General features: G+C 39.6%; 2 protein-coding genes across 5 annotated transcripts in view; one reads left to right on the forward strand and one right to left on the reverse strand.

Moving 5' to 3' along the window:
- DYNC1I2 (dynein cytoplasmic 1 intermediate chain 2) overlaps positions 1-5198 on the forward strand; it is a 39707-nt gene extending 34509 nt beyond the window's left edge. For all 4 annotated transcript variants that reach the window (XM_070731756.1, XM_070731759.1, XM_070731757.1 and 1 more), the window contains 3 exons: positions 1027-1167; positions 3415-3540; positions 4523-5198. In XM_070731756.1, the coding sequence (XP_070587857.1) occupies positions 1027-1167; positions 3415-3540; positions 4523-4636 (381 nt within the window). In that variant the 3' untranslated portion in view covers positions 4637-5198. The remainder of the gene's footprint in view (positions 1-1026; positions 1168-3414; positions 3541-4522) is intronic.
- Positions 5199-7921: 2723 nt separating this feature from the next.
- Positions 7922-27593, reverse strand: part of SLC25A12 (solute carrier family 25 member 12) — a 62952-nt gene continuing 43280 nt past the window's right edge. Inside the window, exons 14-18 of the mRNA XM_070731755.1 lie at positions 18870-19010; positions 15315-15453; positions 13220-13378; positions 9603-9693; positions 7922-8526 (exon numbers count right to left, since the gene is read on the reverse strand). Coding sequence (XP_070587856.1) covers positions 8337-8526; positions 9603-9693; positions 13220-13378; positions 15315-15453; positions 18870-19010 — 720 coding nt within the window. The 3' untranslated portion in view covers positions 7922-8336. The remainder of the gene's footprint in view (positions 8527-9602; positions 9694-13219; positions 13379-15314; positions 15454-18869; positions 19011-27593) is intronic.

Here is a 27593-nt window from a genome sequence, read left to right on the forward strand (position 1 = left end):
GTCAAGAAGCTTCATTGAAGCATCCATATTTTTAATCATCAGTTTCATAATATATGATTGTAATATAAGAGTTAAATGTGTACAAATCAGATCTATCCATTTCTCAGCCTCCTTATATGGTCGGGGTAATTCTCATAAATTTAGATCCTTATAACCATTGTAGCTGTTTAAAGTTGCTATTAGTATGTTATATTTACACTATAGTGTACAACAGTGTTAAACAGTCACAGACTACACGTATACTTACAAAATGAAATAGTGATATCTTGTTTGTTTCATGAATATTATAAAATTCTGCATGATGAAAGTGAATAACAGAGTTGGAAGAGACCTTGGAGGTCTTCTAGTCCACCTCCACTCTCTGCTCAAGCTGGAAACCCTGTACCATTTCAGACAAATGGTTGTCCAAGCTCTTCCTAAAATCTCTTCTGTGTCAGCTCTGAGGAAACTAAATTTTGCAACTTCGTTGATACGTAATATTATTGTTAAAATTAGATTACTATACATATATAATCTAATTTAATGTAAATCCCAAGAATGACTCAGTAATTTTTTTAAAATAAGAAACTTCAAGCTTTTACTGAAACTTTGTCATTAAAAGAATTACTTGATGACACATAATGAATCAACAGTTAAAAGAAAAAACGTATTTAAACTTTGCTTTAATGTCCTCAGGATTAAATAGAAGCATTCAGTGGTAGACTGCCTTCACCCAAAGGTTTATTTTGTTCCAATACTTGTTTCTGTAATCAACAAATTGTGTTACAGATAGTCAGTCCTCAGCATTGTAATACTTTCTTTTTCTAATTTGAGTACTAAAAGATGTGTTATTAATTCCATTACTTACAAAATACAAAAAATGATTCAGTATTCCACATCCTATCTACTGACCATCAGCCATCCTTTGGTCAAAAAACATAATTTAACAATAGCAATTCCTGACTATCACAAATCATGCCACCATGCCTTAATTATTTTTGATTTGGTAAATTCAGGGTGTATTAATGCTAAATGTTTTTCCTCTAGAACAACAAGCCTCTATATTCATTTGAAGATAACTCAGATTATGTTTATGATGTGATGTGGTCACCCACTCACCCTGCCCTCTTTGCTTGCGTAGATGGAATGGGAAGACTTGATCTGTGGAATCTCAACAATGATACTGAGGTAAAGCAAATTTGGTTTGGTATCCCAAGACTGCATGCTGACTCAGCATATATTCAGAAAAATAGTATGTTAAAAAGTCATATGTTTATTTTATCTTTCTTGGTTCTTCACCTAATTACCTCAAAAAGTGGTCTATATGCTAATCCTTTAATGTTGTAACTGCCCAATTTTTCATGGAATCAGTTGATTTGGATTATCTTGATCCTTTTCTATTAGGATACAGACTGGGTATGGGGCAGAAACAGCACTACTCCTGTTTTTAGGAAGACCTTTTGCATGAATGGGATGGGGTAGTGCCTCCTTCTTTTGGGGTCAATCCAATTCGATGATAATTAGGGAGAAAAGGCCCCATTGTCAGTCCCCCAACTATGTGGGGCGGCACAGGGTGGTATCTTCTTCTTTCCTTTTTAATATCTACATGAGGCCATTGGGTAAGCTCATCCATTGCCATATACACCAATTATACATCTCTGCCCCTGGCAAATTAGGTGATGCCATGACCCTCTATCCTAGTGCCTTGAGACTGCAAGAGTCTGGATGGGGAACAATAGGCTTCAACTGAACCTTGGCAGGACTGAATGGCTTTGGATTTTGGGGGCTCTGATTCCAGGACTATGCCAGATGGGAGTTCCTGTAGGTTCACAACTCCTGCTTGGTAAACAGATTGTACTCAAGGCAAGAAAGATCTTTGCACAGCTTTGCCTTGTGCACCAGCAATCATTCTTGCCCTAGTCCCCTCCAGATTGGACTACTGCAATGGGCTTTACATGGGGCTGCCTTTGGAGAATATCATGCAAGAGTGTAGGCAATTATGTACACTGCTATATCCCATGTTAGACACAGCTGCACTGTTTTACTTCCAGCTCCAATTCAAAATGCTGATTTTAACTTCTAAAGCCCTTACAGTGTGGGCCTGGGCAGTCTAACGTTTTGAGCACCAGCAACCTGTTTTGTGGACAGAGGTTTTTCCATGGACCAGATGAGGCATGGTTTTGCGCACTGCCTGTATTCCATGCATGCACAGATGAACCAACCTTGTTTCTGGTGCCCTGCAAACTGTGGGTTGGGGAGCCCAATCTAAGGGACCGCATTTCCCTTTTTACATCAGCCCTTCCCATCAGATTTTGCAGAAGAGGCATATTGCGGATACCTTCAGCTAGAGATTTACATTTGGTAGGATCTAGTAGATGTGTCTTCTCTATTGTAGTGCCCATCTTATGGAACAGTCTCTCTCTCCTCCCCATTTGATTGGCCTTTGATCCCTTTTGACATTCTGTAATATCCTCAAGACTGGTGACCTGGTCTGGGCTTCTGCAGAAACAGAGACTTGGCTAGATGGCTCCATTGTGAGGGGGGCATTTTTTAAAATTCTCCCTTCACTTCGATTGTATTATGTTTTTTTAGGATATTTAATTCTATTTTTATATATTTGTCTTCTCCCTTTTGATATTTTTAATCTATTGTTGCACCTGGAATCTCATTTGATGAATTGGACAGCTATATAAATTTTATTAATAAAACTAATAATATTTTAATTGACCAGAAAATGAATGACTGTATGCATGACTTATGCTGATAGGAATATGCCATAACATTGTTTTACCTAACTCTAGCACAGGGCAAACCAGGGCTTTTTTGTTATCTGGCACGGATACATGTTCTTTCTACATCAGATACCATATCACCCTAACCTAATAGATAGTTGGAACAGTTAAGCTTCATGAAGCTGGTATTCTGTGTATTGCTAAAGAATGCAGTGTTATCAGTTGCTGAGCACTGAGCAAAACCTAGGCATGATATTCTCACTGAATGCTTTAAAGCATCAGACTCTTGAGTGTATTTAGCACTACTTTTGTGCAGCAATCAGTTTCTCTCCCTATGATGTGCTTGAGTGGAAGAGGATTACCTATAATAAAGTAATTTTTCCAATGTAATTCAAACTCGGCATATCCAGGGAAGGTTTTATCCAAGCAAGGAAGAACTCAGTAACTTGGAGCTGTCATCTTTGAAGGCTTGGTGCTCTAATTCCTATCATTACTAAATCCATCTTCCATTGGGCCCTGTGTGGGTATATCAGAGAGATTTATATTGTTAAAGGTAAAATATTTCCTTCTCTGTTGTGTTAGGATAAGGGACAGTTAGATAACTTTAATGGTCATATTATCATCTGAATATTTGTGACAAATCTAGCAAAATTCCAAAGAGAGTATAGATCATGACAAAGCATTGTTGTTTGAACTGGGGTAGGTGCCAACAGCAAGCATTACTGTGGATGGAAATCCAGCCCTTAATCATGTAAGATGGACAAATTCAGGACGTGAGATTGCTGTGGGAGATTCTGAAGGACAAATAGTAATTTATGATGTGGGAGAGGTAAGTAATTTTCTAATTTAGTTTTGCTTCAATAATAAAGAGTACATAGGAATCATGTTTTTGTTTCAATGTAGAAAATGTCTATTTAAAATTTGGGTAGATTTAAGTGCGAGTGTGTGTGTGTGCATGCGAAGATGAAAATTAAAGAAATTATCATTAATATAGTTTTGCGAAGCAGCCTAAAACTAGTTCAAGTCTTCCCCTATTTCTTGGAAACTACTGCCAGCCCAGTTTCCCATAATAATGCTGCTCAATCACTATTCCTTTTTTATTCTGGGGGCATCCAATGGCAACAATTGGCAAGACTTTCAAATTACAAACTTTTTCAGAAAAGATTGCAAGTTATCCAGAAACTTCCATGTTGCAAAATAATGTAAAAGGTTGTCTGTATCCACCAAGTTTAAAACTGGAAAATATGAAAAGAGAGTTACTACACAACAAAGATAGTTTGCAACCGAGTTTAGGTCAGAAGCCAAAGAGGGTTGTTGTATGACAGCTTTTGCGTTACTTCCTTTATATTTAAGTATGGAGAAATTATTCAGTACTGTCAAAGTTGTTCAAACTAATAGTTGTGACTTAGGCTTGCTTTACTGGTTTGGACAAGTACCGGTAAATAGTTTTCAAATTTATTTTCCCTACATATAATCTTAGGGGACAGTAGAACAGCAGCTTGGAACTACAATTCTTCTAGAAAATGTGAAATATATTATTCCCACCCTATGAATTGTTTCTGTCCAGTTAGATACTGGTTAGAATCTAGATGTTACTGCCTAGATCTTTGCTCACTGTGATTTCCTCGTTGTAATGAAGATGGAGCCCACTCTTTGTGTTGAAATAAATTTTCATGTGCATAAAAATTCAGAGAACCTAGAAATGTATGTTTGTTTCAATTCTAGTTTTGGGATACAAATCAATGTTTTTTTTAAAAAACCAGCATATTGATATGTTTACTAATACCTCCCATATAACTATTTCTCCACAGCAAATTGCTGTTCCCCGAAGTGATGAGTGGACGCGTTTTGGTCGGACATTAGCTGAAATTAATGCAAATAGAGCTGATGCAGAAGAGGAAGCGGCAACTCGAATTCCTTCTTAAAATTTTACAATGGATTCTAGCAGTGAATTTGGGAATCAGCTACAAAGAGCTTCAATGTAGTGGCATGTTTTTAGCCTGCACCTGCAACTTGAATGTGAAAACATGCAGTCAACTATGGATTTGACAAGTGCATAAAGATTACTAAAGCAGATCTTGTGAAGTTGCTTTTTAAAAGCTAAATCACATATTCTTAATCTAATCTGCATATATTAATATTTACCGGTATCCTAATTTAGCAAGTTGTATCTTCAGTTGAAACGTTACGTATATATTTAAAGTTATTTAGGCTGTCCAACTTTCAATGGGATTTAAGTAAGTTATGAAAACCTATTGGGGGGGGGGGATTATGGAACTGCTTAGAGTTAGTTACACATTATCTGTTCACAGCAACCTTTATCCTATATGTTATACGCTCCCGTGGTGGTAAATCATGTAAAGGAATAAAAATAATCTATTAAACTTTTTTTAATTAATGGAAAAATTTTCAAATCCCTTGGATTTTTTGTTAAATTTGTGTAGTTAGTAAGGATTCTTTATAAATAAAATACATGACTTTTTCTCACACGTATCCACTTACTGCTTTTTAAAAATAGGATTGTGTTTTGTGCTAATAATTCAGGCAAAAAAATTTGTAGAGGAAAGGAAAGGGAATCTATAATGTACTTTCTATTTATGCTTATAATAAAAATGAAGGGTACAAATGATTTTTAGGTTTAAGACTTCATTTTAAATTGTTGGATTGGGTATAGCTTGCACAATTATACCCAAAAAGAAAAAAATGAAATATTTTTAAAGTCCTGTGACCCAGGATAATCTGTAATTTGTTTGGGCATGTTTCTTAAAATTTAAGAGGCAACACTTAATTTTTTTTTATGGTAAGCTGACAGCAATCTCATGTAACCAGGAATAGAACAAATCCTCTAATTTTCAACCAGTTTAGATTACTTGAGAAATATTAAAAATAAAGCTTCAAATAAAGCATTTTAATATAGTTATAACATTTTGTAAACTAACCAGCAAATTGACCATAAAGTAAAGTTTATGGTCCATAAGACCATAATGTCTATCTTAACCTTCAAGATTTTGCATTGCTATAGCTGACTTCACCATTGATGATTGTTTCATTTTTTTTTTGTAAATGCCAGTTACTGTCCTGCGCTATAAGACTTTTTTGCATTTGTAATTTAATTGCTTCTGAAATAACTGCTTGCAGGCTTTTACATATAGTTACTTATAATGGGTGGGCAACCTGTGGCTTGAATGTCACATGTAAGTAAACCTTTACCCCATTCCTTTTTTTTCCAGATGTACCTGATTTTGTTGTTTTAATTGAGGAGTAAAATAGCATATTTCAGGATATGTTTGGGGTGGGGCAGGATGCGTAAAATAAGTCTGTGCATGTTGGAGAAAAAAAAATATACTCATAGATGAGCCCATTGGCAGATTTGCTGGCTCTGAAATTTTTAACCCAAGTGGCATGAAAAAAATATGTCATCCGTGGATAAGCCCATCCTCAAAATTTTTGTATGATTTAATTTTCACAATTGGCTTATTAGCAGTTGGTGCATTTTTCATCATATTTTGGTTGAAAATTTTAGGATCTGCTTATCGACAGATTGGAGTATCTGCAAGTATCTAAGAGAGAGGTGGTATTTTAAAGAAGCTGAGGGCAACCTACTATACATACTTACAGATAAGCCCATCTGCAGATAAGCCAAAACCAATTTTTGGGTGGATTTTGGCTCCTAAATGTCTTGCCTTATCTGCCACTATATATAGAAAGCTGAATATTTCAATCCAGTTTCTTCTATCATGGCATAATGCAGCACTCTGCAGCAATCAATGTTATTTAAAAAGGTAGCCATTGGAGGAATAAAGTTGCTTACTTCAGGATAGGACACAGGATGGTCTTTTTCAGGTCAGGCCATTAAAATGATCTTCATAGATACAAAATATTGTCTATGACAAACAAATATTTTAAAAATGATTTTGTTAAAAAGTCCTCCATTCATTTGGATTTCTTGGAATAGTGATAGCTTCATTGCACATATTAGTAACTAGATTTTCCAGCCTTTGGGAGGGGGTGGGGTTTCCAAGTTTTTCCCCTATGAGGCTTCCTGAGTGCAACAATTCAGAAGTGAGGGGAGCGATTTGCCTTACAGTTTGCAAGATCAGGACTGGAATACAAGCCGCATACAATGCCGTGGCAACGCCCCATCCAGCGTGGATCACGGCCATTTGCAGTGCAGCAACTTCAGCAGCATGGGCAACCCAGGGGTCTCTTGAAGAGATGTGTCGAGCATCCACTTGGCCATTGCCATCCCAGTTTGTCATTACAAAATTTATTCCTAGGCATTGGAGGATGCTTCCTTTGGGTGCCACATTTTGCGTCTAGGCTTCTCCCTCCTGTGGACAGACTGGCTTGGATATATCCCATCCTGGATGATAACTCCACCCATTATGGAGAAGGGACGTTGACGCTTACTTGATATGCCTCTTCTCTTAGGGTGGTGGAGTTATCATCCAGATCCACCCAAGTTCCTGACCTCTATCTGTACATAATTCGTAGTCGCTCCTGACTTATGATGGCCACACTGAATCTGTTCTTAACATCTGGTGACAGTCACATTGTGTCTGTGTCTTTGGCTTGGTCGTAACTGGGATTCCAGTCAAGGCAGAGCCCCTAAAATCAAATTAACAGACTCAATCCTCAGATGATTGGACAAGGTCAACCCATCCTGGATGATAACTCCACCACCCTACATTACTTCAGCATTGATCTCCCAAAGACAGAGAACCTGATTCTAAGTTAAGTCTTGCATTTTGTATCTAGAACTTTTGTATTCTAATTTTTGAAACCTGTGTCAGCATACAGAAGCTTATGGATGTAACAGTAGAGCTCCTTTTGTAGATAAGCCCCCCAATTAAGGAGGAAATAGTCACATGGGTACATTGCTTGAAATTCTGCTGCCCTTGCATATTGCCATGGTTTAATCAAGTAGTTCTCCTTGCATTCACCTAATTACTGGCAAAACAATGAGACCCCGTTTCCAGGTCTTAAAAACATGCATTTTTTCCTCTCAAATCTATAATGGGGAAGCCAGAGAGATTACTAATTTTTCAGCTTCTTTAGGCTTTTTAAAAATTATACATCTACTACTAAAACAACAATAAGCATGAGGGTATTAGAACATTACTGGGGAGCCAACATTGATAGGTTAATTTTACCTTCTTTAAAACTTAGTCTCTTAAGGATTTGGTGTCAAAGAAAAGATGCTATGGAGCTCTGGTTTTAAATACATTTTATTGTCACATGATTTTTAGTAAAACACTTTCAAAACAGTCTGTACATTTCAAACTATTTAGAACTGCAATATCGGTTTCTACAAATGCAACTGCAATTTCAATGCCATAATGATGTCTCTGTACAAAGATGTACAATATGTACAGTAACATGGAGTGCAAGCTGTGCAAAGCCAAGCCCTGGATACTAATTCAAGCCATCAGAAGAGGAAAAACGATCAATGGCTTGATCATAAAGCCCGAATCAATCTCCTGTGTGCGAACGACAATTGTATCTTTGTATAGAAAGAAGCAATGATTCAGTCTCCATTCAGTAAAGTGTCATGCAGCTGGCTGGAGAGCCAAGGATCTGTTCTCGGTCTGTCCTTTGCCGCCTGCTGGAAAGTCAGCTCAGGAGTCAGGCTGCTGCTTTGGTTTGCACAGGAGTGGTACTCGCTGCTCGAAACTTTGGAAGAGAAAGCCCAAATTTGTTTTCAATTCCAGCAAAAGTAGCTGTGGCAAGCCGGTACCCACCAAGGTGATCAGGATTAACAGGAGGCAGGCCTGAGATTCGAGACTTGGGATGAGGTTCTGAGCCGGAAGGCTTGCTAGTAAGAGAGAAACAAGCAAACGTTGGCCACATTCAGCTACTTTTAGCATAACTGCATTACAGCATGTTCTGTTATAATCCTAGTTCATTGACTACAACAGTGGCTTAGCTTGCAAATATGTAACTGCATAGCCATGGCTTACAGCACCAAAATCAATCATTTGAATCCATTTTTTGTCACTGCTAAGTTTTATACTTATGTCTTGTTCTCCAGGTGTGTATTTGATCACATGCTTATCACATCCTCTTACAAAGTGACTATCAGGGCTAAGTAAATCCAGACCAGGTGATTCCCCTAGGAAATTCATAGCCATGCTAACCTATGTAAGATCAGGCCAAATGTTAAAAATGCGTATTTCTTCTTTCCAAGAAACACTGGTTTGAACAGATGATTTACATTAAAGCTGCAGAGGTTGTCTGAAAGAATTTTGGTATACATAAATCTAAATTATAAAGCATATACTTTGGCTTCTATCTAACATTTCTGATCTCCATTTTCTGGGTTTAATCCTGTTTCTCCTTAACTCTGGCCTGTGGTTTTAGTTTATCTCAGTGTGGATGCATTTACATCCAAGTACATAGTATTAGAAAGTATACTGAGTAGTAGTTACTCTGCTCTTCATTTATTACCCCATTATTTATCCATATTTTTATTCTATTAAACTTCCGATAGCATTATGACAATTATCAAATCTGGGGATGGAAGTTCTTCAACCTTTTTCATTTTAAAGTTGTACTTCACTCTGTGGCATTACAGAACCAGATATTGTGGACACATTTTGACTTGGAATTCTATCCAATCCAATCCTGTTTGAACCAATTGTTCTGCCGTACTGTGGCACCATTCTCAAAGGAGCATTTTATAAAATTTTAATTGTATATTCTTCAATACAGGCGCTGCTCACTATGAATAGGAAAGCTCCCTCTGATTCAAATTGCTTTTAACAGAATTTTCTGTTCTTATAAAAACAAAGAAAAGCAGAAATAGTAGAAAATTTACTGAGATGCATCAGTTTTGTAAGGGGATGGTGGATGTCAACCTCCTTTAAAATTTAGATGAACACTTATACTTACATGCCTCCAAAATCCACATAGAGCCAGCGCTGCAGAAGTTCGTAAGTCACTAAAGTAACACCAAATTGGGGTGAGGATCTGAACACTCGGGCTGTTGAAAAAGTAGAGTTCAAGGTAACATATATATACCGCAAACAATATTCCCCTCTTTCAAAACCACCAAGAAATAACAAGCAAAGTAAAGATAACAGCGGAGAGGGGGAGGAAAGCTAAATTTAGTTTACATGACTGCCATTCCATAGTTTTTGGTACTTGAAACCATTGTTGCTTTCACCATGTCCATAAACAATCTCATGAACTGCTTTTTGTCCTTTCAATTTCTACTTCTCTACTAAGAATCATAACTCAATCCAACTATAATTTCCCTCAAGACATTCATTCATTCTTCTCATATCTGTTTGATACTCAACTCTTATTTTCTCTATATAACCAGGTCACTTCAGCGTACTTCTCTTTAAACTGGTTATTTCACATTTTTACTTAATCCACAGTAATAAGCACACGTTCATTTTTACCACTCCTTATTTTTACCCATATCCACTGCACTCAATTTACATTCTCCTGACCTCTCCGATCCTCCCTTCTAAATAACAAAATGGGCCGATACTTGCAAAATATACTGCTCAAAAAAATAAAGGGAACGCTTAAACAACACATTATAACTCCAAGTAAATCAAACTTCTGTGAAATCAAACTGTCCAATTAGGACACTGATTGACAATCAATTTCTCATGTTGGCAACACATTCAACTTTGTACAGAACAAAGTATTCAATGCGAATATTTCATTCATTGAGATCTAGGATATGTTCTTTGAGTGTTCCCTTTATTTATTTTTTAGTAGTATGTACTGTATTCTTTGGAACAGATCACACATTAACCACTATTTTTATATTCACCTACAGTATACATTTTTAAAACAAAAAAAATCTAGAAAAATAAACTTTTCTATTTGCTCCAGGTTTGGGGGAGGGGGTTGCCACTTTTATATGCTTTGCAATTGTTCAGATCATTACCTACATCAAACACAACTACTTTGGTTTTTGATACATTCATTCACAGATCCATATTCTGCCTTGCTTCTATCTCACATACGTTGCAAATCATTTGGGCTCCCAGCCAAGATTACAATATACTGTAAACTGTTACAAAAATACATATTCCTGTCCCGAACCTCTTGTATCCCTCTAAACATTTCTCTTGTGTCTCTGTAAACATATTATAAACAAGCAATGGAGTATGACATATATTTGACTTGCTTCCATTAGAGTACTGTAAGGCCAGTAGAGTTGGGGCTGTCTGTATTTCCAGAGAAAGACTATTACATAGGACAGGCACTATTGTCAGGAATTACTCTTTCTATTCCATGCCTATAAAGCCCAGGGGGATGTGATCCATTGAAAAAGAGCAAAAAGTCACCAATATGCTTACTTTACTCCTAGCCAAGGGGATTACAGCATGGAAAGGCTATGTGATCTTGCAGCACTATCATGTTTCTGTTTCAGGTTTGGTTTGTTATACAGTGATACCTCGTCTTACAAACCCCCCATCATACAAACTTTTCGAGATACAAACCCGGGGTCTAAGATTTTTTTGCCTCTTCTTCCAAACTATTTTCACCTTACAAACCCAAGCTGCCACCACTGGGATGTCCCGCCTCCGGACTTCTGTTGCCAGCAAAGCGCCCGTTTTTGCACTGCTGGGATTCCCCTGAGGCTCCCCTCTATGGGAAACCCCACCTCTGGACTTCCATGTTTTTTGCGATGCTGCAGGGGAATCCCAGCAGCGCAAAAACGGGCTCTTTGCTGGCAACGAAAGTCCGGAGGTGGGGTTTCCCAGCGAGGGGAGCCTCAGCAAAATCGCAGCATCGCAAAAACACAGAAGTTCTCAAAACCCCACCTCTGGACTTCTGTGTTTTTGTGATGCTGCGATTTCACTGAGGCTCCCCTCGCTGGGAAACCCCACCTCCGGACTTCCGTTGCCAGCGAACCACCCATTTTTGCGCTGCTGGGATTCCCTGCAGCATCACAAAAACATGGAAGTCCGGAGGTGGAGTTTCCCATGGAGGGGATACTCAGGGGAATCCTAGCAGTGCAAAAACGGGTGCTTCGACTGGCAAAAGAGGTGAGTTTGGGGCTTGCACACATTAATCACTTTTCCATTGATTCCTATGGGAAACATTGTTTCATCTTACAAACTTTTCACCTTACAAACCTCGTCCCGGAATCAATTAAGTTTGCAAGATGAGGTATCACTGTATTTGGGTTTTATTTATTATCACTGTGAGATGCCTACTATTGTGTTGTATAAAATAGTTGGACATTTATTTTTCTAAATAAATAAATAAAATATTTGTGATCCCTAATTATGAGCCAGGGTGGCGCAGAAGGTGGAGTGCTGTACTGCAGGCCACTGAAGCTGACCGTAGATCTGAAGATCAGCAGTTCAAATCTCATCACCGGCTCAAGGTTGACTCAGCCTTCCATCCTTCCAAGTTGGGTAAAATGAGGACCCAGATTGTGGGGGCAATATGCTGGCTCTGTTAAAAAGTGTTATTGCTAATATGTAAGCCGCCCTGAGTCTAAGGAGAAGGGCGGCATAAAAATTAAATGAATGAATGAATGAATGAATAAATGAACGAATGTATCTCTATTCCAGGAAAATTAACTGAGGTTCTTTTCCAGAATCTGGATGCTGCAGAGGTCAGGATTACCAGCTTAACCTTGATAATAATGGAATCACTGTGGATTTTAAGGCCTCCCAAATTCTGAGAGTTTCCATTTTATCTCTGATGTGTCTTCGGAATGGGGCGGCATACAAATCTAATAAATAAATAAATAAATAAATAAATACTCTTCCAGACAATATTGGTGCACAATTTGAGAGTCCAAAGGGACTCAATAGTTCCTGTTCAAATATCAGGTAACAGCTGGAAGTTGTGTACCAGTTTGAGCAGCTTGTGTGTACCAGTTATGCTTATACCTGGATTGGGAGGCCCTAATAAAATATTTTTATAATTTATAAGGTTTCTATTGTTTATTTTTTAATGGGTTTTAATCTGCTGAGATAGGCAGATGTATTAATGTCTTAATTAATACAACATCCAACTTTCTCTCATAATAAAAACAGTAGTAATCAGCTTGTATGCATATCTGCCAGCATTCAAACACAATTAAAGCCAAAACTTAACCCAAATCTGTTTATAGTGTTCTCTAAAAGCTAGACCAGTGATGGCTAACCTTTTTCTCATCACATGCGGAAAATGCGCATGAGCATGACAGCGCCCATGTATTTGAGCCGGCACAGATAATGCAATGTGCACGCGACACCCCTGTGTGCCCACCCCACAAGTGTGTGACTGCTCACGTGCCCGCAGAGATGGCTCTGTGTGCCACCTGTGGAAGTAGAATCTGTAAATCTATCCTGCAAATCATCCCCTTGTTGTCCTCATTGTCACCAATGAAGCTGTACATTCAATGTACTGACAAAGATATGAAGATGGATCTGAAATTGCCAGAGGTGGAAACAGCTGCAAGGCTGGATCCATCATTCTTACAATTTTAATACCATTCATTAATATAGATACGTTTCTCTACTGATCAAGATGTGAAATCTTGCCTGCAGCTCCCTTCCAAAAGGCACTAGGTCCTTCTTCCCGAAGTATCTTCGCAAAGCAATCAATAACTCCGCTGTAGGTTGTCTGACCAGCACGAGCAGCCACTTGCAGTCTTGTCTTGATGACATCAGCAGGCGTCACCAAAGAAGCCGCAGGTACACCTTTGGGAGAGATGGATTTGAACTGAGTCTAAATACAGTGGTACGTAAGAACGCCTCTACTTATGAACTTTTCTAGATAAGAACCTTGTGTTCAAGGTTTTTTTGCCTCTTCTTAAGAAACGTTTTCTACTTAAGAACCCGAGCCCAGAAAAATTTCCCAGGAAATTTGAGAGCGGCATGAAGGCCCAGCCAGCTTCCTGCCATTCCCCCTTTAATCCCAGCCATCTCGAGCTTTTCTGGGCTGCCAGAGGAAACTTTTGGTGTCGCTTAAGGAGGCTTTGGCAGTCCAGAGCGAACAAAGCATTTTCCTTTCTCTGGGCGCTTGGAGAGGGAATAAACCTCTGCCAGCGCCCAGAGAAAAGAAACGTTCCCTTCGCTCTGGGCAGCGACTGTCCTCCTCCTCTTCTTCCTTCTCCTCCTCCCCCCACCTAAATTCCGAGTTTTTATTTCTTCCCTAATTGGTTTGCACACATTATTTGCTTTTACATTGATTCCTATGGGAAAAATTGCTTCTACTTACAAACGTTTCTACTTAAGAACCTGGTCACGGAATGAATTAAGTTCTTAAGTAGAGGTGCCACTGTACTAGCAAAAGGGAGAAATAGTACATAGAAATACCTCCGGGAGAAGTATCAAAGTTTTAGAAGAATAGCTTCAGGGTTTCATTCAGAGCTGTGACAAAGGAGCAGCTTCCCATAACTTTGAATAATACTGATAGGTTGTTAAATAGCACTGTATAGGTAGCCCTTGACTTACAACAGTTCACTTAATGACCATTCAACTTACAACATTGGGAAAAAAGTGACCTACGACTGTTTTTCACATTTACAACCCTTACAAGCATTCCCACGATCATTTGATTCAGATGCTGGACAGCTGACTCATCCTTATTGACCGTTGCAGTGTCCCATAATGATGTGACCTTCTGGCAAGCAAATAAAGAATCCAGGTTCACTTCACAAACATGTTACCTTTCCAACTGCACTGATTCACTTTAACAATTGTGGCAAATGTTTTTGTAAAATGGGGCAAAACTCACTTAATGAATCCCCCACTTTGCAACAGAAAATTTGGGTTCAATTGAGGTCATAAGTCGAGGACTACCTGTATTGGGCAAGGAGCCCAAAAATGTTTGGGCCACATTTCTTCTCCCTCCCACTTTGAATATTTTTCACTGCAAATCCAGCAACACAGTAGATTGCACCAATTCTAAAGAGCAATTCCTACAAGCAAATGTCAGTCCTTACATGCTCTCAATCAGTTTGAGTGCTGTATGCACACAGACTTAGAGAGGAGGAGGTTGCTAGGTAACCATATATGAAACTTAGGGGACCTCACATGATCAACAAGAACTGGCTTAATATATTGTTCCTAACTGAGTGGCAATGCGCCTAAATGAAAACCGCCAGTGGAACGGAAAGGAGAAACTTCAAACAAATAAGTGTCATTTTTTTCTACGCCAGGAACAAGGACGAATTTCCTTCCTCCTTTTACACAAATATTTTTGAAGCTTCTCCTTCCAACTCATATGAGGCACAGCTTCCCAAAACGTAATTGAAAACCGCCTAAATTGCACACCCTGCCAAAATTAAGAATTTTGTACCAAACACAGGGAAAGGGTATAGTAAATTATTCTTGCTGCCTTAAAAAACGGTCACCCAAGTTGAGAGCTTTGAAACAAGGGCAAGCCCCAGCCAACCCAATTTGACTACGTGTTGCTGAGCTGCATTAAGCTGTTTATCCACATTATGCAAATGTAATTAGCCATCATCAAAATTAGGCTACCTCCCACCAAGGATAAAGGTGATCAAATTTGGATTAAGTTAAACACAATAGTATATTAGCTTCCTCTACGTGGTCTAATGAATATTAAATGTTGCCAAGAATTTTAATGTTGTGGGGGAGGACGTATTTGCCAATTACTCCACAAAGTTACCTGCAAGAGCACCAGCTGTAAGGAGATTAAAGCCTCCCACGTGACCATTTTCATCTGCAAGCAACAGTTTACAATGAGCGTACACAGGAAAATAGATGGCAGAAAAGGGAATGTCTCGGAGAAAGCAGGCCTTGGCTCCCTGTCACGTGGAAAAAGAGAAACAAAGAATGAGTCAGTCACGCATACAGGAGAAATTCTCACCGCCTCTGCTCACGAGGGGACAGTGCAATTTATTATAGTGCCTAGGATGCATTGGGCAAAATGCTTTTGTGTACCAGCAAACCAGCTCGATTGATCTTCAGCCCTATGGAACTAAAGTTCCAACAATGAAGATACAAAGATGGTACCAAAGAAAAGGCTTAGATTGCATTGAGACAACAAGGCAAGGAAACCTCTTGGCTAAAAGAGTTTTTAAGGGTATTCTGAGATGGAAGATCTCTTTGGTCATTTGTTGGATGGAAATAGAACATGAGAAAAGAACAATTCCATTCTAAGACCCAAATGTTTTTTGGGGAGGACAATATGGGCCAGATATACCTTTTGCCACATTCATTCATCTCAAACATGTGTTGTCTCTGTTTGACACATGAACAATTGGGATGAAAACTCTGTTTGAGATTTTATTTTATTTATTAATTTTGTCAGAATATATTATTATTATTATTATTATTATTATTATTATTATTATTATTAATTAGACTTGTATGCCGCCCCCTCTCCGGAGACTCGGGGTGGCTCACAACAACAATAACACAATATAAGTACAAATCTAATAATTAAAACTATGGCTAAAACCCATTATTTTAAAAAATAAACAATAATACACAATCAACTATCATAACCACACATAACTTTTAATGGTCAGAAGGGGGGGCATGTGCTAGTTGCCCCATACCTGGTGACATAGATAGGTCTTAAGGCTCTTGCGAAAGGCGGGGAGGGTGGGGGCAGTCCAAATCTCTGGAGGGAGCTGGTTCCAGAGGGCTGGGGCCGCCACAGAGAAGGCTCTTCCCCTATTCCCCGCCAGACGACATTGTCTGGTCGACGGGACCTGGAGAAGGCCAACTCTGTGGGACCTGATCGGCCACTGGGATTTACAGTGGTGAGATTTGAACTGCTAAACCACAGCTAGAAGTTTGCTGAAGTAGCCTGCAGTGCTGCACCCTAACCACTGCGCCACCCCGGCTCATGAACACCAAGCAACAAGCAACACCAAACCACAAGCTCCGAGAACACCAAGCTCCGAGAACCCCTTATTTCAACCCTAAGCTCCAAATATTCTCCTTTATTGAAAGGGGTACGCTGGCAATCTGTGCAACCTTGTTTCAGATAACATGCAAGTAAAACAGGGAATTATTCACATGCTTTCCCTTTAAAAAAAAGCAGAAAGCAAACTGTAGTGAAATGTTGTTTGAAATTGCCCTTAAGGAAAAAAAATTGTCTCTGCGTGAATTTTACGTTGAAAGGGAAGTGGCTGTGAAACGTTCTTTATGCTGTCGTCACAAAGCCATGAACTAACGTGGGACTCTATTTTATATCAAACCAACAAATTCTATTTTGTAAGAGCACTGTAGCTGCTACTATCCACTGAATTTACATATTAGCCCCTTGCCCTGGCAAAGGGTAAAGGAAGACCTCTCCTAGGGTAAGAAAACGAATAGCTTTTGCTCCATTACCTCTTATTTACAATGATGGAAATAAGCAGACCTGCCGGGGGAAAATCTTGACTAGCATCTTTCTAAAGAGGCAGGGCGTCTTGGATCTGGCTATATATATATATTTTTTAAAAACCAAAATTCATTCTAGACAAATCCCTCTACTTAACTCCTAAAAAGATTTGAATCCTGCTAAATTCTACTCTGCCACTTTCCCATCCTCATATTAAGACAAAGAGAGTAGCCCGCTGTGAATGCAACAATAGAGACAGCAGAGCTGCAACAGAAATGCTCAAATAATTTGGGGCATTATAATATAAAAGGAAAGCAAGAAGAATCTTCCTTTATTTCCTCCCTCCTTCCCCACCCAGGAATGGAAAACAGCAGAGCAGTGCCAATACCCAGCAGGTCGGCCGTATTTTATCCCTGTAGCTTTGGGAGAATGTGCCCAGGGAATAAAGCAAAGGAGACCTTCCACACCAGGGGTCTCCACAACCTTAGCAACTTTACAACTTGTGGACTTCAACTCCCAGAGTTCCTCAACCAGCAAAGCTGTCTGTAGAACTCTGGGGGTTAAAGTTCATGAGTCTTAAAGTAGCCAAGGTTGGAGACCCCTGTTCCACACAAGCTTTGGTCACCAATATAGAGGTAGCCCTCAATTTACACTTACAACTGAGCCCAGAACAATGGTCATACAGAATTGTGGTCATTAAGCAAACTGCCCACGTAATCCCAATTCTCCTTGTTGTGGTTCTTATTTGGAGCATGTGATGCCTCAGGGGATAGACCCTGGGTTGCTGAAGGTAGAGGTGTAAGTCAAGGACTCCCTGTACAGGTGGATTTTTCTTCTCCCATTTTTGCCAATGGACCTCCCATGCTGGAAGAGAATATTTTCAAATGTGAAAAAATTCCCCTATTGCAGTGATGGCGAACCTATGGCACGCGTGCCACAGATGGCACATGGAGCCATATCAAATTTTGGCCTTGGGGAAGGCCATTTCGCCCTCTGGGAAGCTTCCCTGAAGCCCCGGAATGGGGAAAAAATGGTCAATGGGCAAACCGGAAGTTCGGGGAAACAGCACAATGGGCAAACCGGAAGTCCATTTTTCTGAACTTCTGGTTTGCCCCTTGGGCTGATTTTCATACTCCGGGGCTTCAGGAAGCTTCTCTGAAGCCTCTGGAGTGCAAAAAACAACACAATGGGCAAACTGTAAGTCTGTTTTTCCAAACTTCAGATTTGCCCATTTGGTTGTTTTTTCACCTTCTCAGGCTTCATTGAGGCCTGTGCGTATGTGCAGGGGCTGGAAGAGTTGTACGTGTTATGATGTCTCGGTGCAGCTCTGTGCGAAACCTTCACCATACAATCAGCAGAGTTGTTGCAGTGGTGTAGATAATGTGGGTAGCCAGATAAAGATTTAACAATATTATTATTTACAAATACACAACAATATTAACAATAGATTACAAACCGCACACAGCTAGACTAATACGACTTACAAGCAAAGATATCTCAAAGTAACTCCCCCCCAAAGAGAACGGTGCTGGCGCCCTCTTATGGCAAACCAGTCAAAGTTCTTAAAGATTCAGTCTTTACTTCTATAGACCAACATTGTTAGTTTACTCTATGGCAATCCCAAAGTTGGTTATGTACCATGTACTAACAGTACTCATGTGCAGGGGAAATGTGGGGAGTGCACATGCATGGACGGGATTGGATATGGTCAGGCATGCATGCACTAGCGCACTCATGCGCCTCCTTTTGGCACACCAACCAAAAAAGATTCACCATCACTGCCCTATAGTCCATCACATTTGAAGGTTTCCTTGGGACAGGGGTGGGGGGATTGTTTGTTTCTTTCAACAGCCTCAAGGAAGATAGAGAAATCAATAAAGGATGTACCTTATACAGTCCAAAAAGCCCCAAGTCCTTCAGAACGGTGATGGCTCTAACTCTGGGTCCAGTGGTGATTTCTCCTGCTACCTGCAAGCGAATCTTGACAATCTCCAGTGGGTTCGTGAAGATGACTTGCGAACCTCCTGCCTGCAAAAGAAAGGCAGCTCAGATCAGCTACTTCCCAAGGTCAGCAACTACCCACCAAGCCGCCAGGCCTGAGCTTGTAGATGCAATCGACTATATCAAATACACTGTCAGGAAGTGGCTAAGACTACCGTGTACCTTGTTAACATGAACGAGAGTCCATAATTCAGGATCACGGAAACTTTGCAGGACCAATAGGAAAGGGGGAAAGAATCCATCTTCATCTCAGATGCCTGTGTTTACTTTAAACAATTGGTTCCATTGCTTACAGCAGCATTTACATGATTTAGTTATTCCAAATGATTTACCCGGAGTCAATAATGCAACAAGTTTGACAAAATTGCAAAAGCTAAATGGGTCGCCGCATTATAAATTAAATCAACAGTAACTAAAACAGTATGAGCTGCAGTAGTACGAGTGGGGTTCTTTCAATCTGTAACAGTGTTTCTGACTTCATAATTTGAAGACCTGTGGGCTTTAGCTCCCAAAATACTCCAGCCAACATGGTATAAAATACTGAAGAAAAGCCCGAAGCAGAGAATAAACAGCCAGGTATCGGCTGGATCACAGGGTTAATAAGGGCAGCAAGCCAAGCCCAGGACAACTGTAGAGCCTCAGAGGACCGTGGGGGGGGGGAGCTGTTTTTGCTCTCCCCAGACATTGAATTATGGGTGTGGGCACTCACACATGCACGATAGCACACATGCACGCTCTTTCGGCACCCAAGGAAAAAAAGGTTCACCATCACTGATCTGAGTCCTCATTTTACTGATCTAAAAATAAGGGTAGACTGAGTCAACCTTGACCTGGTCAGGTTTGAACATCCTGGCTTTGGGCTGAGTTTGTTTGCAATACTGTATCCTAACTCTGCACAACCTGTTAAAATTAGGGGTTTGACGGCTTGACAGACACAGGCAAGGCTTGTGTTCAAACAGGAACCTTTATTTCTCCACTTCAGCACCACAGCTTCAATTCAGTAAAAGAACAGCAACCTGGCGTTGTGGAGCTGTCAAACAGCCAATCAATAGGAATGCTTTAATTTCCCACTCGTTGGTTTCTTGCACTTCAGCCAATCAGGCTCCAGCAGCAGCCTTCTAGGCAGGTCGTAAGTTGAGGACTTAGCCAAAGCGCAAGAAGCCGGCTTGGCTTTTCTGGCGTAACTTGAGGATTTAACACAACCATTGCAGAATAGTCCAATGTCCTTCTGGACATGGGTACAAAAAAAACATCTCCAAGACATACCAGTGCTCCAAAATATTAGATGGTTTTATTGATTTGTCGTATTTAGGACCCACCCATCTCTCTCACATATACATAGGCATCATCCTTGAGTGGGCTTCCTTTTCCAAGACTGCCCTTGAGCTTTCCCCAACTCTTTGCAGCCCATGGCATGGAAGAAGGAGTCACAGCAACCTTCATGGAAAAACTGATCTACCAGCATCGCCTGTTCTGTAGATGCTCAGAAACCCCTGGATGGGGAGCCAGGACATGTAATTGTCATGACAGATGGAAGGATGAAGATGGTAATAGGGTAGCTTGACTTTTTCTCCCCTCCAGTATCTAACCAATCCGCTTGATAGTTAATGACGAGCCGAAGCAAGATGACATTTTGTTATTTTAAATAAGTGGCATGGCTCTTAGGCTTGCCTGTGAAGCTTTTTACCATTTTCCCTGAAAATTCACTGTTTAATAGTGAATAATGGGTGCATCTCCATCACCACATCTGTTACAATAAAAAAAACAACCCAGAAATGTCTGTATGTGTGGGGAGGAGGGGTAGATACAGACAGAAACAAACACACTTTAACAATTTTTCTAGTCTGGACATGACACAAATTTAACAGCTGTCAAGTTTTTTTTTTAATATTTCATTAATAGAGCAGAAGCATTACCCCTTGCAAGTTGTTGCTGCATGAGCTATTCCCTCCTAAGTTGTGCGTTTTAACCCAAGACATCCACGAAGCTGCCTTTCAAATTTCACGGGAAGATTTAATGTGACAGTTGTGCTCCAGAAGCACAGAAACAGACCGGGACGGGGGTATGTTTAGGCTCTCCCTTATAAGATTCACTCCTGGCAAAATGGAAGAGATTATGGGACCTTCCCACCTACTTAAATAAAACCTTTTGATATTTTCTTAATTGTATTCATCAGTTTAAAGCATGTGTGGTGCTCTAGTTGGCCACAATTAGTTAGCATTTTTTTCTGTTCCGATTGAAAACATTTCTCAACTTCTTTGCCTTGAGGGTTGTTCTGTCGGGCTCTCTGGTAGACTCCTCCCAAAAATTCAAAGATACAAATTTCAGACACACACACATTTGAAAATTCAAAACAATGTTCTTTATAATGAAAATTCACCAAGCCCTCTTTTGGTATAGCAAAGAGCACTCGTCTCCAAACAAACTGGTAATTTGTACAAGTCCCTTATCAGTTCTGTGATACTTAGCTTGCAGCTGTGAGGCAATTCACAGTCCTTCTTCTTTCACAAAGTGAAACACAGTTTGCCCTGGTTTAGTTTCAAAGCGGGGAAAAATCAGCACACAAAAGGTCAAAGTCAGTAAAGCAGTCACGAAACACAAGGATTAGATAATCCTCCGCAATGGCCAAACCCACAGGCTGCTATTTATAGCAGACTCACTAATTACCACAGCCCCACCCAACCACAAGTGGCCTCATTTTCTTTGATAATAATCTCTCAGTTGTTGTTGCCTATGCATCGCTCTCCGCATGCGTGGCTGTATCATTAACTCTTGTTCTGAATCCAAGGAGGAGCTAGATAATTGATCTCCTTCTGAGCTGTCTGCCACACTGTCCCCCTCCCTGTCACTCATGTCTTCTTGGTCAGAGGAGCCTTCATCATCAGATTCCACCGGGGGCAAAACAGCCCTATAGCATGTGGATGTTTCCCCCACATCCACAGTCCTTGGGGCAGGAGCTGGGCCAGAGTTAACCACAACAAGGGTTGTTGGAGAGGTTAAAAAAAAGTGGCATTTTTGTAGAAATAGGATCAGATCATATGGAACTTTCACTAATCAGACAGAAATTACTGTAATTTTTAACTCGTGTTGATTATTGCCACCCTTTTGTGTATATTTTTATGCACACACCTATACATTCACAAATTTTAACAATCATCTGCTCTTTTTAAAATAACGTGCTTAGTTATCTAAAATGAATGAACTGAAAATTCTTACCTAACAAATACAGTCTTCTGCGAGGCCTGTAAATTCCTGCCTATTCACTTTGTGTTTTATTATTTTTGCCTCTTCCCTGTTTTTTAAAATTATTTTTTTCCTCCTAAAAATATTCCATAATTTTTCTTCCCTCCCCATGTCCCCTGGTCCAGCAGGAATAAGAGCTGGCCTGCATAAACAGACTGTCATCCATTTAAACTGTTGCTAGTCTATATTATTCACACGATGGGCAGTGGAATAATATGCCATATTGGTCTCAGCATGATAGGACTTGGCTCCTGCCAATGCTTGAATTAAAAACTGCCTAGGAAATCTATAGCCCCTGCTTGAGGTCTGTAATAGAAAGCAAGTGGGAAGTAAATAACTCCAGAAATAAACCACCCCGTTCAAATGGGACATTCTCTGTCGCACACCTCACTATTTTCGCGTGAAACACAACTCCTAAACTTGACAGACAACGTTTAAGGCTGCACATGACAAACTGAATCCTGAATGGAGGTTATTCATACCACTCGGGCATAGGAACAATCCAGTCTTCCTCAGTTAACCTCCGTGTGGTGAAAAATAAAGTCTCCGCGAGGAACAAATAACAAAGAACTGGAGCTGACGGCAAAGGTTATGAGAGGAGACGCCGCCCCAGATCCACCATAGACACTTCTCGACATGCCAGAGGCTGAAGGAAACGCACCCGTGACCTTGCAACAGGAGACCTCTTGCCCTTTCCAATTCCACCCCCGAGGCACCAGCCACAAGAGACAGGAGGGTGGACAGTGGGGGGCCTGTTCCCAGCCACTCCACTGCTGTTGCTGCTGCTGTGGTTCAGCCCAGACCATCCCAGGCTAACATATTTTCCCTCACAGGAAGGAACCCCTTAACAGAGACTTCCTTCAAAGGTTTCTAGGTGCTATAGCCACTGTCTCCTCCAAGCTCTGAAGCCTCTCTCTCTTATTCAAAGGCTCAAGTTTTGTTGTTGTCATTGTTTTTTAAGTGACAAGGAAACATTTCAAGTAGTTTGGAATAGGCAAAGTCTTTGCAGCTCCTGGTCGGCATCTCTTGTGAGGGTTTCCGAAATTAGAAACTCAGCCATTTTTTTAATGTTTATTTTTTTAAAAAAAAAACCTAGCCTGCTCCTTTACCCATTGAGCTAAACCATTTTTTAAAAAAACACACACCCTACTTTATTTATTTATTTAATCAAATTTCAAATTATATTTTAGCTTGAGTGAACCCATTGAAAATAACATTGTATGTATTTTAACTGTGCTTTTTTTTTTACTGGCAATCATCCCATGAGCATGGTATATATGGTAATTAATTCTTTTATGAATAAATTAATTACATATTGCACATGTAAACACAGGTAAACATATGGTCCTTGCAGAGCTCAGCATTTTTAAAATATAAAGTAGGGCCCCTTGCCCAAATGTATTTGTCTATTACCAGCTATAGAGCAGATATGCCACACACATATGCAAACACACCATCTGTCTGTCTGTCTATCATCTATTCTATCTATTCTATCATCTATCTGCCTAGTTAGCTAGCTAGCTAGCTAGCTATCATCTATCTATTCTATCATCTGTCTGTCTGTCTATCTATCTATCTATCTATCTCTATATCTATCTATCTATCTATCTATATCTATCTATCTATCTATCTATCATCTATCTATCACAACTTTTTAACTTCTCACTTACGTCATTTGAGTGCCAGGATAAAACACTGAAATGTTAACTGGGAAGAGGTTATTTCATATTTGCCATACAGGATGCCATAATCAGATAAAACTAATTCAAAGCTCAGCTAAAGGGAAAGAGAACTGGATTTACAACCCATTCCCAAGTTTGCAAATTATGGCCCGGGAGAAGGAATGGAGAACCTGCTTAATGGAAGCTTTGCTAAGTGGGAATCGTATTGTGGTACAAAATGATATTAAGTTAGGAGCCTTGATTATCAGGCTTCATTACAAAAAATGAAATTGCTAACATTTGTGACTGAACACAAGTCACAGCAGGGGGAGAAATATCCTAATGAATGCATACCTGAAAACATCTTTAAGCTGAGGTTTTTTAAAAAAAATATGAACCCAGTCTAATTTAAATGTGCATATATTTCCATAAAAATTACACCGCTTTTAACTGTGCAGATTTCTTCACACAACCTCAGCAGACCTTTCATTCCCCCATTACCCTCAGCAATGCACCCAGTTGTTAGAGCAGAATTACAAAGCGGAAAGGGTTAGCAGATGTGCTGAGCTTGGGAATCCTTTTATCTGCAACGTGGAAGGGATTCAGGTGTATATGATTGAGACATTCAATGGGCCTTCCAGAACAGATGAGATTCTTTCATAGTAAACCCTTTCCTTAAGTTTAGACTTACAAATGGACAATTAAAAGACTGAAGTATCAACAGACCTGCCACTCATAATCAAGGGAAAAAAAACAATGTTACTTCAAGGTAGCCTCCTTGAATTTACAGCTGGTAAAAGTCAACAGCTTTCTCATCCAAAATGTAGGTAACAAGCCAAAGCAGTATTAATCCATTCTGCTCCAACATAAATTACGGTAATACAGTGGCTACATGAAGCCTCAATGAGTTACTGTCCATCTCTAAGGTGCTTCATGTCACCAATTCATTCTCTCATTCTGTTGATCCAAGAGGTCACTTTTGAGAACTATTTTCCAGGTTTTTAAAGATACAGAGACTGTACTTGGCAATCGTAAAGGATACTGTCCTACCAAATATTTAAAACAACAAGCAAAGGCTGGGCACTTTTGCAATGTACATTTGAAGAAATAAATTCCAAATAAAGTTCACACCTAATGTAAAAATATTCTGCAACCTGCTGGGAAAATATTGTCCTACTGGAAAGTTACAGCTAATGATAAAAATCACAATAAATTGAAATATATGCGTCTCCTATAGATTGGTAGGATTGAGTTAAGTATGTATGTTTATATGTCTTTCCCATCAGATTTAGAAAATCTTTCACTGATAGTTGTCTGTGCATGGCTAAAAAAGTTAGACTAAAAACAGTTGTGTTTGTGGCATTAAAAAATTATGAGAACACACATATTTTAATTCAATATTGTTACAGAAAAGGATATGTACTAAAAAATAAGTTAATATTAACGTAAGACGATTGCTAAGGTTTTTAATGTTGATTTTGCACTATTGTATTTGTTTCAGTTTAAAATCACTTTTTGTGGTTACTGCACCTTTTGAAATCTGCCATCACAAAACCATTCTCATTTATACATTAATTGATATGGAACAAATTACTGCTTAGCCCAAAAATCACCCAAAACCTGTTGGAGGTTGTAGAAATAAAAGTCTCCGTATCAGCACTGTGTACTTTCGTACACTTTTTCCTCAACTACTTGGAGAATGATATTGCTTTATGTTCTGCCTGACTGGCTCAGCAATGCGTAATAGTCCAGTGAAAAGAAATCAAACACATACGTGCTCTGCTAATCAGCAAACTTGTATTAGATAAACAAAAATAGCTTACTCAAAAAACAGTTCTTAATGTCTGAAAACAATGCAAGGCTTACTTCAGCCGCATACAAAAAACACAGGGAAAACAAACAAAGACAACCTGGAATGAGCAAAGACATTTCAGGAGTCCTTTTGAATCTTTGAAGCAAACAGCAAGTCCCAGAGTTTTCACCTCCCACTTGTCCGACAAACCTGGGTTGAAAACTCCAACGGCACAGAAACTTCGAAGCAGGAACCACAAAACAACACAGATAAACAGACACAGTTTGCCTTGGCCCTTGTTCCCTTTTTATCCCTTTAGCCCTCATTAAGGGAACCACACCCAACCCAGGTGCTCCTATAATGATTTGTAATACTCCTTAAAGCGATCCCTTCTTTGCATAGTTCTTCGGCTACGTAGATCAATGTATTGATCTGCAGACGAACTGAGCGAGGAAAGACTGTCTGAGGGACTGCAGGCCAAATCCTCTGGGCTGTCTGCTGAATCCTCCTGGCTGTCTGCCACATCTTCCTGGCTGTCTGCCACATCTTCCTGGCTGTCTGCCACATCTTCCTGGCTGTCAGCCAGGCTTTCACATTCACTTTGTGCCGCATCTTTCCCATCTGTGGGAGCAACGGCTGGCCCAGGCCCAAACACAACACTTTATATTTTAATGCATATATGTTTGTCTTTATGTGCAGAATCTACAAGTTGTCGATCATTGGAAAAGCTGTTTTAATTACATGTCTCCATAAGTTGGAATATGCTCAAGTCAAGGTAGAATCTGATTTGATTCTAATTATCTATCTGGTTCGCCTTAACTGTGGATCAATCATGGGATTAATGATGATCTATTCAGACAAAAGTCTCCAACCTTTGTGATTCTCTCAAGTAACCATATTTACAGCAGAATAATGGGAAAGATCCAGAGGACATAAAAGTCAGCACATGTCCCTCATTGACAGTAAAACTGTCAATTTCTTCTTCTGGGAAAAAAACCCTGGAAACCAAACATGTACAGGAACAGTTGTTTTGATTAATTTTCCTTCTGCAGTAAAAGCTGTATAAATATAGATATTATCCATATCCCATGTTTGTTTATTAATCAAGTTTATTAATCACATGTATTAATCAAATTTATTAATCATGTATATGTATTTAAATATTAATATTTAATATTAATATTTAATATTAATCACATGGTCTTATGCTGCCCATCTCATAAGAAGTGACTGGGCACTGTACAAATAATCAGTAAAAACAATACATATGTAAAAACACACATTAAAAATAGAAAAATCAGCATTAAAAAGGGAGATGATTAAAACTAAAAATATGTAAAGAGGGAGGGTTACTATATCTACTTCAATAATGGACCCATCTAAACAAGTCTACGTTTCCTAGGATCCTTGATAGCCTAACCAGGTCTTCAGGGACTTCCAGGACATTGAAAGGGATGGAGCCCATCTAATGTCTAGGGATGAAGGGGGGAGAAAGTTTCATAAGACAGGTGCCATAGCAAAGAAGGTCCACCATCTGGGACCTACCAAAGCCGGCAGCATGTCCCTCTCTTCTGGAACTAATGAGCTGGGATGATATAGTCTGAGAAAGGCATCCCTCAGGTGACACAGTCCTGTTCATGAAGGGCTTTACAAGTTAAAATCAGCACCTTGAATTGGACCTAGAAGCAAACTGGCAACCCATGAGGTTTGTAGGGCCAAGGTATAATATGGACTATCCTAGGAGCACACATAACTGCATTCTGTACTGGTTAAAGCTTCCGAATACTTTCCAAGAGCAGCCGTATGTAGAATGCATTACAATATTACTCTACAACAGAAAACATTTTCAGATTTCCTGCAGGCACTGGCTAGCCAGACTTAACCACTGTGTGAAAACAAGTAGTATTTTCTTAT

Source organism: Erythrolamprus reginae, chromosome 1, assembly GCF_031021105.1.
Source record: "Erythrolamprus reginae isolate rEryReg1 chromosome 1, rEryReg1.hap1, whole genome shotgun sequence".
Taxonomy (NCBI): domain Eukaryota; kingdom Metazoa; phylum Chordata; class Lepidosauria; order Squamata; family Dipsadidae; genus Erythrolamprus; species Erythrolamprus reginae.